General features: G+C 39.7%; 2 protein-coding genes across 2 annotated transcripts; both read right to left on the reverse strand.

Moving 5' to 3' along the window:
* Positions 1–410: 410 nt before the first annotated feature.
* LOC111320940 (uncharacterized) lies at positions 411–3,410 on the reverse strand. Its single transcript, XM_022923685.2, has 2 exons — positions 2,837–3,410; positions 411–1,555 (listed from the first exon to the last, which is right to left on the reverse strand). The coding sequence occupies exons 1-2, from the start codon at positions 3,141–3,143 to the stop codon at positions 744–746; spliced, it is 1,119 nt and encodes a 372-aa protein (XP_022779420.1). The 5' UTR covers positions 3,144–3,410; the 3' UTR covers positions 411–743.
* Positions 3,411–5,228: 1,818 nt separating this feature from the next.
* Positions 5,229–7,929, reverse strand: LOC111320993 (uncharacterized). Its single transcript, XM_022923747.2, has 2 exons — positions 7,520–7,929; positions 5,229–6,627 (listed from the first exon to the last, which is right to left on the reverse strand). Exons 1-2 carry the CDS (start codon positions 7,866–7,868, stop codon positions 5,687–5,689), a joined length of 1,290 nt encoding a protein of 429 aa, XP_022779482.2. The 5' UTR covers positions 7,869–7,929; the 3' UTR covers positions 5,229–5,686.
* Positions 7,930–10,241: the final 2,312 nt, after the last annotated feature.

The following is a 10,241-nucleotide window of genomic DNA, read 5'->3' on the forward strand; positions in this document are numbered from 1 at the left end:
CTCTATTTTTGTTGTTTAACAAATATCCTGGGATAATACTCTGTCTAGTAGTAAATTATCGAGGGCGTAGCTAGCATTTTTCTGATAGGGTCACTGTTACCGCTGCTCCACATGGTGTATCAGCAGGGTGTTATCAATGTCGTGGGAAGGACCGACAAACGGAGGACTGAGCACTAGCAAAGATTTACGAAAGGAAGACTCTGATTTGCTTGTTTTTGCTAATCTGGAGGTGCGTGTGGGGGAGGAGGGGGAGGGGGGTCCATACCATAGGCATGTCAGGTGTGCGTGTGGGGGAGGAGGGGGAGGGGGGTCCATACCATAGGCATGTGAGGTGATCGATTGATCACCGCTCCATTTGTTTTATAAATCTTGGGCGCGGTCTTAAGGTAGCCAGCTCTAGTGTGATAATCAAGAATGACTTGGCTTTGTTTATTGATGTCTAGCGCAGAGTAAGGAGTAAGCAGATTTCTTTGGGGCTTGTTTAACTAAAACTCAGCCTAAGGTGAAAGATCAAAATAATTATAACCTTAAAGCAAAACATTTGGCCGTGCTTGGCGCCACTGTACAAATCAGGGTTTCACTTTGAGATTTCAACCTTTCGCAGTTTCATAGACACCTGTTCCTCTTTAAGCCATGCCTACCAACTGAAAAAAATGCCTTGGAGTCGCGAAATTGTACCGGCTTAGTTTTAATTATAAGTTATAGATAATTTGAAGTTGCTGGTGCGACTCGAATTCACTCCATCAGACAACATTCTGCAGGCTTAGATGTGACGACCTACTCGATTCATCCTGTAATCCCCGAATGACCAGCCTCTCCGCCATTAAGGGGCTGTCAGTGTCTGTCATTAAGCCTCTTTCTTCTAAAGACGCTTCACCGCCGGCGCGTCGCGGCGAAAATGGGGCTCGGGAAGTGCGTAAACTTGTGATCCACGCATACAAGGAACCAAAGCTGCACGAGGGCCCCAGATACCGCTGGCCAACCTTACAGGCTAAGACGAGGCCGATAACAAGGACTATTAAAGTGAACAATATGAGGGAAAGTGTGAAGGGCGCAGTCGACGGAGGTACTGTTGTCTTTGGTTTGAGCACAGGAATCAAGATTTTAGGACTCTCGGTGGGGTCTGGAACGGGAACAAGCCCTTCAGGAAACAAACCATTCACGTTAAACCATATCGCTTTGAAGTAGGACTTAGTTGGGTTTGACGAGTAAAAGTTCACTGTTGTTGCATTTGTGATGGACCGAGAGAGGGGCGGAGTGCGCTTGCCACTAAATCGACAAACAGATTTGCTCTCCTTGCAGCGGCAATTCTCATTTCTGAAATCCCAAAATCTTACTTTTTCCAGTGTCACAAAATCTTGAGTACATCTCTCCGGTAAGGTGAAGTTTTCAAAAAGCAACTTGATGTAAAAGCCCTTATCTTCAGTCTTAAGTGTCCAAGTACAATTCACAATCGCATCAGATCGATTTTGCTGGAACATATTGCTGGTTATGACACCTGTGGCTCTTCCAGTCACATTGATAAATCTTTCACCACAGAGATCCTGACAAAATCCTGGAGAAAAACACATCACATGATTACCGGCAAATTCCAAATATTTGGATTATATCTGCCCATTCAGTCTTTATCATGATCATTATTACTATTCTTGTTATTATTATTATAGTTATTATTAAGACATTACAGGAGCAGAGTCAAAAAGGGGAGCCAACACTGCCCCTAATGCATGGCTGGAGATAGTTCCCAAGGGATTCTGGGAGAGGCAGAGGTCTGCTATTTTTTTCATTTGCCACCCATATGCAGACTCCACCAGAGATGTGGATCCAGACAAGATATTTTGGCGGCACAAAATAGAGAAGAAACGCCTGTACGCTAGCCTAGTGTTATAGTGGAGTACTACATCCACACCATTAGTTTTCAACATAACAGATGGAATGGCAGTGGATCGTAAACGATACCATGGTAAACTTGCTGAGCTAGTAGCTACAAAGAAGGGCCAAAGCTATGTGAAAACCATATCATGGCTCAGGGCAAGAGTGTCCTTTGCACTGCTGAGGTCAGCATTACTTTGCTTAAGAGGTTGGCAAGCTTTTAGGAGAGTCAATTTAGAATTCTTGGACATCGATTTGAACATTGAAAAAGGACATGCAAATACTCAGTAAGGCATTCAAAACACCATTTCTTGATTTATCTTCGAACCATGAAAATAATAGCAAATGAAAGCTTTCTTTTAGAAAAAGCACTAATAAGAAAGGATTGATAAATTTTCTCCCATTAGTTTGTTAGTAAATATTTTTTATAAGAAATTATTTATTGTTTTGTAGAAATTTAGAAATAAAAATTTTTTATTACCAGTTATTAATAAGATTGATTAATTTTCAAGAACTACCCTTAAAAGTTGATTTTACTAATGTAATATTTGTTATTAGGCTTAATTATAACTATTAATAACATTATTATTATTATTGTTATTATTATTATTGTTATCATTATTATTACTATTTTTCCGTCACCAGATTTATCGCGTCAAATTCTTTAAGTTATCTCAATAGAAATCTTCCTGTACAGCCGAAGCACTTAATACGCATAATTAACATATATTTTCGGTTTTTATCGCTGCATATTAGTAAGATTTTATTCATGTAACAATTAGCTCCAATAATACATTTACCAAACACAAGATTCCGGTATTAAGTAAAAATATTTCATCAAAAAGGTATTTTGACCACCTATTCCGTTATTCTGTGAAGTTTGCGTAACTAGTAAACTAAAGTTTAAATTCATTGTTGGCTGTATTACAAATATCATAGCTCAAAACACGAACGTAACATTTACCATTCTCTGACTGGTTATGACGGTCTGTCCAGTTTCCATCTTCGCAGGAATACGATTTCAGCCGACCATTCTGTAGTCGATATCCGTCTTTGCAAACGAAAACAGCCTCATCTCCAGAAGGGAAAGGCAAGGAATGGCTGCCGTTACTTTGTTGTTTCCTTTTCAAAATGGCGCCATCAGGTTTCTTTAATTTCTCTTCTTTGCACGTGTTTAAAGCACGCTTGTGTCGCGACATTATGCCTCTCTGAGCAGCGATGGCAGTAGTTTGGAACACAATTACAGCCCAAAGTAGACGAGAGAATTTCATCTTATGATCGGTTACCTGACCACTCCAACGACACTAGTTCACGCTTCAGCTGTTTTTCAATATTTTATACGCATAAGTACCTTTCTCCAATCTTCTTTCTCATGCCTCGAGAAAAAAAAATTTAACGACAAACAACATCCGCTTACATCTAGATAAATTGCCAAACACACGTTTTGATGTCTTAGTTCTGTAGCTTCGTTAAAAGATACCTTTCTTTATTCTTTAGCGCGACAGACAATATTCACACGAAAATTTATTCCTTTTGTTTTGGCGAGAAGAATATTTTAAACTTTCTGCCACGAAATGCTGCGTTACCTTTTTGTCACGGGACGAATGCAAAGCCTCCTCTCATTGGCCTTTAATTTCTCGTCTGTTAAATTCGAAGTCAGGGGACGGTCATATTTCGATGAATATGTAGGTGATTTTTTTTAACGCATTTCGCCAGTTATCGGTAACACAACTTAGTCAGGCAACCAGCTAAGGAAACCGTGGTGCTGCGTCGGAGGGGAGGGGAGGGAGGGGCAATACAAGATAATTTGGTTTTATCAACTGAGTTGATCATGTAAAGATTGGCCACTCAGACAGTCAGACAATTAATCGGTTGGTACTTTGGTCAGTTAGTCAAGCAGGTTGTCGGTCAGATAGGCTGTCATGCCTTAAATAAATTGTTCAACAACCACAATTAAACTGAAGATAGATAGATAGATAGTTTATTACCAAATAAAATACATTGCAGCCATAGGCTGAATTGCGTGCTTTTCACAATCTTTGATTATATAAGACTATATAAGACAACCAATTACAAAAATGCTAAGAACTAAATAAAATTACTAATATAACAAATATAACTAATATACAGCAGTGGAATAGCTAAAAATCCAGGTTAGCACACGCGCACATAGCCGGGATAAATGAAGATTTAAAACAATCAGTGCGAAAGCGCGGCATGTTAAAAACGCGCCGATGTCTAGTATTGTAAGCTGAAAGATGCCTATCTGGCAGCAAATTATATAATTTGTGAGATGGATTTGAGACAGACAAAAATAGATCCGTACACAATTTCATGCGTCTGTCATAGAGCGAAGCTAAACCGTGCCTTTCTAAAGAATCATGGTATGACAGTTCTGGTGAAATGATGGATAATGCGCGCCTTTGGACCCTTTCAATGTCATCACTAAGACACGCAGGTAACGCATGATGGAATATTTGTGCGCAGTATTCCAGGACAGGACGTATAGTTGTACAATAAAAATTAATTATGTCATCCGCTGGAACGCGGGCTCTCTTCAGGAGGACTAAAAAGTATAATCGTTTGTTTGCTCTTTTTATAACATCATAAATAAACTCAGTTCTAACTTTTCAAACTATATTTGTGTATGAATGCACTTTAACTTGTTTGCAGCATTAGCACTAGCATACAAAAGTAGAAGGGGTACAGAGAGTGCTCGACTTTGAATCACTTTCTCCTTATCTTAAGACAAACAAAAAAGCAGAGACAAAACAAAATAAGCGAAAATAGTTTCAAAGTCTTTGACTAAGTTGATAACTGTACTTTAGACGAGAATTATCTTCTGAGGTCCTTAATTAACTATTCGTTGCTTCTAAATCTGGATGCTTCGCTGGAAAATGGTTGGCTCTCAACAATTGGCTGGACTACAAATCGCATAACGTTTTTCTACGATCTAATGATACGTAAGAAATCTACTGTAATTGCGAAAGCATCATAAAACTGCACAGAAGAGAACTAAAATGAAAACAGCCAAATTGTTTTCCTATCAAAGACTAATAAGCGGGTAAGCAAACAATTCAACAGTTAACCAAAGAAAACGTGGTTGTAAACCCAGTGCGTGGTCAAAAACTGTTTCACGTGTAGGTTAAAGGTTAATTTTCTGGCTTAAATGGCTACGCCTCAAATTGTTAAGCAAAAATTAATTATTAATCAAATATCAATCAACGTGTTAACTTGAGCCGGAAAAACCATTGTCATTTAGTTAACGGAGCACTGGATAAGTTTAGCGCTACACAGCAATAAGGTGGGTGAAATCAATTGTCGTAGTTATTCCCTATGGGTCCAACGTTCAAGTATGGAGTTGCTAAAACAACGCATTTAATACATATAACTTAGGCTTCAAATATACTGATGATTCCGAATAATTTTCTTTCATTCTCATATAATCAAACAGTTGTAATTGTACAACCTAACGCCCTAATTTTTTGTATCAGAAATTAAAAATAAAAATAATATTCTTCGTTGATGAATAACGATCATTTAGTTTGTAGAAAAAAAGGTAAATGTGAACAATTCCGATAAAATAAGTAGCAAGATGAAGCAAGAGCTTCAAAACATTCCCTATTTTGAAGAGTTTTCACCAAAAGTCGTGACTGAATCCCACTTACTTGGAAAAAAAAGGGGAAATTTTGCTTGGAACCGATAAAATAACGAGAATTTAATTGTCTGGTTTCAAAAAAAAAAAAAATTCACTGTAGGAAGCTGTTAGCGTAAGGAAATAAAGCTACCCTTAGATTAATTATCTGGTGGAAATTCAAGCCACGCCCTCTCCGCCGCTCCCATATCGGGTCCTTAGAGACAAAGAGCCCCCTGCATCAACAGGGACATTTCTCTGGGTCCTTAAACGTGTTCGTTCGTTTTGAATGTTCCCTTCGGTGGGCCTGGTTTCTGGTGATCCTTCTCGACGCGGTGACAAGCGAGGAGATTGCAAATGCCGTCTGGCTGCAATCCAACTGCAGCAATAACCAACACTACAGCGGGGTCCTAGAAGATGCCGTCCCACTTTGCACGACACAATTGCCAAAACAGCAAAAACGATTAAGGAAAAAATGACAACTGCGGCAATATAAGTTGGGTCTGTCGCGTCATCCTTGACGTTTTTTGGCTTTGAGCGTGGGATTGTTATCCTTTCTCCCCAATGCGAATCTTCCTTTGGAATAAGACCGCGGGGAAAATTCCCATTCACGTTGAACCATTTAGCTGAAAAACTCGGAGAATTTGAGTCCTTAGAAACGTAGTTTACAATCATGAAGTTTCTGTTGGTATGCGCTAAAGAGGGAGCGCCAGTTCCATTGCCAAAGGCGCAAGAAACGTTCGTATTTTTCTTGCAACAATTTGGCGATGAATCCGTGCCGCTAAAAGTCGCATTTTCCAAGTAAATGTAATTATCTTCGCAATGCCCAGACATAGCAAAGTCTGTAAACAGTAGCTTAATGTAAAAGCCTGGATCATCAGTCCACAAAGTTCTTCTGCAAGTCAGATGTCCAGTGTAATTTTTAACATCACTTTTAGGTGAGGTTATCTCGCCAACGGCTCGTCCTGTGAAGTTTACTAAGATTGGTCCACAGTTGAATTCATCGCTTCCATCCGGGCAATCTAAATTACAGTCACACTTCTTACAGATGGAGACAGCTTTGCTGCCTGATGAACAGTTAAAGACTTCGCTGCCATTACAGTTGTTAGAAAGACAATAACCTGTTGGGAAAATGAATTTAAAATAATTTAAAAAGCCTTTTCCAAGGAAGGGAACCAGCGAGTTTGGAAAGAGGAGGCCTGGAATGCTACGTTAAATTCAAGAGCCGAAATGCTCGGCAAAAAAAAATTTTCTTGAGGGGGGGATAGGAGCAGGTGGCACAGCCATCACGGTCCCTTACAAATGCCAAATTTTTCTGTGTCTTAGTTAATAAGCTTTCTCAGGCATGGCAGGATTTGGGCGAGGAAGGAAGACGTTGCCTTTTTCCTTTTGAAAAGAAAATTAGCATAATCATCAATGATTCTGGCTACACTGGTGTTGACAGCTGTCTGCGTTGTACTCTACGAATACGGTAAACTATATGTTTTCATTTCTTGAAAAAAAAAATACGATAACCATAACATTTTTATTTTTTCCTCGTCGATCCTTGTCGATTGCGATTAAGGCAATCGCTAAATGATCTCTTTGGAGTCAATGTCAATAATTGTAAGGTAACAAATTGCAAGCCGTATATAACTTGCCATTCGAATATTTACTTAACTTGCCAAAGATTTCTCATTAACGAGATGATTCGAATATTTCTTAACTGTTGAAAACAAAAACAAAAACAAAAATCGCCCATGCACTGATAATTCTGTTCTCGTTTTTTTTGGGTTTGAACTTTGATCGCAGCTGTCTGAAAGCGTTGTCGCGACGGGAAATTAAGATACTTGAGTTTCGCATTTCGGCATTAATTTGAAGAGTCAAATCACTGTGAAATTTATAAACCGTTCGTGTAAATTATTTCCCGCATTTCCGTCCAAAAACACAGGAAATCTGAGGCTGAAGTTCATCTCAGTCAATTGTGTGTAGCGGAACGAAAGTAACCAGGCAAATTTTACTTACGATACTTACCCTTGGCATAGTCACCTGATCTAAAGCCATCCCTAATACTTGACGATCGAGGCGACCAACTGCCGTTCTTCTGACAAGTCAGTGTTTGTAGCCATCCAATCTGACGAAATCCTTTCTTACAAACAAATTCAGCGTTCTCTCCCGGTAAAAACACGCTTTGGTTCCGAGCATTGGGGCGCCATTTTAGTTCGGTATTATCCTCAAAAGGTTTCGGTGGCCCGCAATTTGTCGTTGATCCTACATGTCTTGATTTAAACGGAACTTCGTTCGAGGCAAGTCTTTCTATTCCAAAAATCAAGCGACGCGATGAATTTAAAAGTAAGAAAAGAAGGAGAAAAATGGCAGCCATTTTCTTAACGTTACGTTCTAAGACCACTTCCTTTCTCCGTGCTATGGCGTGACGCGTGACAAAGCTTTGATGGGCCCTTATCTCAGGAGTTCTGACGGGTCTTATGTAAATTGAACCTTTCCTTGAGAGAAGTTTCGTTTTTTTAATGCAATCGAAAGCCCAACGCACAAGGAAAAAAAAAAAAAAAAAAAAGAAAAAAATTGTCAGTATAGGACAAACATATTTTTTTCGGTTCTCTAGGATCAGACTCGTATCAGACCCAAACTAACTTTGATAATAAAAACCGACCTACATATAAAAATCGCGAAAGCAACCACTAGTTTATATTGAAAGAATTTAAAAAAACTTGCATCGAAATTATCCTTATAAAAAGATAGGACAAACACAATAGGGACTTTAAGAAACCACGACGGCGACGGCAACGAGGACGTGGAAAAACAAGAGATCTAATTGGCAGAACAATAGCTCAGCACGTGCATTTTGAAACTTTGTACATTTCTTAGCCGTCCTATGCAAAACAACAACGTGAAATCGCCAAAATTTGCGTCGTCTGTAAACCGAAATCGCGACGGCAAATTATCTTAACTTCCATTTGGAACTCAACGGCTACTTTATACGTCATGCTGAAGTTGAGCTGTGGAGCTGTATGAGACAGTAAGCTCCCGCAGCCATTTTTGAAATTCTAACTAATAGTAGAAATTCATTTTTTAATCGAAGTCTTCCTTGGCGTCGCCGTCGTGGTTTCTTAAGGTCCCTCTTGCATCAATAGCTGCTGGGCCGGAGATTCGTAAGATTCTGGTCATAGTGGGACATTGAACTCCAGGGTTTCACTGAAAACCGGTTGCCGGCGGTCTACCGCGAGCAGGCTTTCTGTCAGTTCGAGGTGTCGTCGTCCAGCACAGCCTTCTCTCGCTATTGCATCATAGGTAGAGACCCCTGTTGAACTGAGTTCCTCACTTGACCGGAAAATAAAATAAAAAATAAAAACAAACAAACAAAGAAAAAACATGCCGCATCTTAAAGGTGGTCGTTACCCTGAGACTAAAGGCCATATTTTATCATTGCTACCGGTTCCACGAGACTTAATTTCCCACGCTCTGTTCAGTGTAGTTGGTGAAGCGGCCCGTTAGAGCTCTGTCACTGCTCAAACAGTTACAAGCACCGCTTAATTCTGAACAATTGGCGGTAAGAGACCGGAACCTTTGCGGTACCTTCCGCTGAAACATTCGGAACTGCATTCGACTTACGTAAAAATGAATTTCAATGCAAAGTTTTTCTCGCTTCTAGACCTACCTTAAAAAGCACTTCAAGGTTCTTCGGAGGTTTTTCTTTGGGCTCAGCATGCAAGGAACAATGCCATTTTGGCGTTTTGTTTAAACTGATTTTCACCGGAATGGTAATCCGTATACCGGCGACGCAGGCAAGTGTATAAGATCAAAAATGAGCTCTTCCTTTTTTCCTTTTCAGTATGTTACAGCCAAGTAGTAAATATGCATTATCTAAAGATTTCAGGGAAAGCTCTAACAGCCTTAACGTTTTCAAATGGATTACTTACGAAGATGCCTTTCCTATCTTAGCATTTTCTGTGCATAACATTTACACTTCTTTAAGTTTCGCGGGGTATGAATACCGGGTTCGCTAGGATCCAGTGTTCGTTCTACTTATGAATATATCAAGAGATTGGAAAGACCTTGGCATTTGGCCAAATAAGTCAAGCTATACATTTATTGGAAGGCGAATGTGTAATTTAAAATCTGGATTCTGTGGAGTTAGCTCATGAGAGGTCAAATTAGACTTTGCCGAGTCCAACAAATAGAAAATTTCGCATTTCACCCCTATAATCCACAACAAGATATCAAAAATAATGTGAATTTTTAAATTAAAAACCTAGCGTATTGAATCGAGAAAATAGGCATGATAAGTACTGCAGAGGCGATTCGTCGACGGAATGCGATCAATGTTACATTGAACGGAAATTCACATCTACTCTGTTGATCGGGTAGCCTGATCGTCCAGGTGCAGATAATCCTCGCAGGACTGCGGTCGATGACAAGGAAAGACTCGACAATCTGACTCAAAGTCATCAATAGAGGAAATATCCTCTTTCTGATTAGTGCTGCATTAGGATCAGCGGGAATCAAGTGGACGGTAAACTACAAGAAATAGAGGGGAAGTAATCAAATGGTTCACAGGGGGAGGCAGGAAATTCTTGCTCTCCCCGTATAAGTGTTTTCGGACCAGAGACATCGGTTTTGGTGACGAGCAGGTATGATTTAAGGAGGACTAAATTGGGAAGTGTCGATTTGATTTATCGCAAAATTGACGATTGAAAGTGCCAAAACTGTGCCCAGTTGCACGTGCCAGAAAAGTAAT

The sequence above is a fragment of the Stylophora pistillata genome, chromosome 1, assembly GCF_964205215.1.
Source record: "Stylophora pistillata chromosome 1, jaStyPist1.2, whole genome shotgun sequence".
Classification (NCBI taxonomy): Eukaryota; Metazoa; Cnidaria; class Anthozoa; order Scleractinia; family Pocilloporidae; genus Stylophora; species Stylophora pistillata.

Coding starts and splice junctions, on each gene's coding strand:
- LOC111320993 (XM_022923747.2), bottom strand. CDS start 7,868: ATGGCTGCCATTTTTCTCCTTCTTTTCTTACTTTTAAATTCATCGCGT. Junction 6,628..7,519: donor ATCAGGTGACTATGCCAAGG/GTAAGTATCGTA, acceptor TTTTCCCAACAG/GTTATTGTCTTTCTAACAAC.
- LOC111320940 (XM_022923685.2), bottom strand. CDS start 3,143: ATGAAATTCTCTCGTCTACTTTGGGCTGTAATTGTGTTCCAAACTACT. Junction 1,556..2,836: donor TCATAACCAGTCAGAGAATG/GTAAATGTTACG, acceptor GTTTTTCTCCAG/GATTTTGTCAGGATCTCTGT.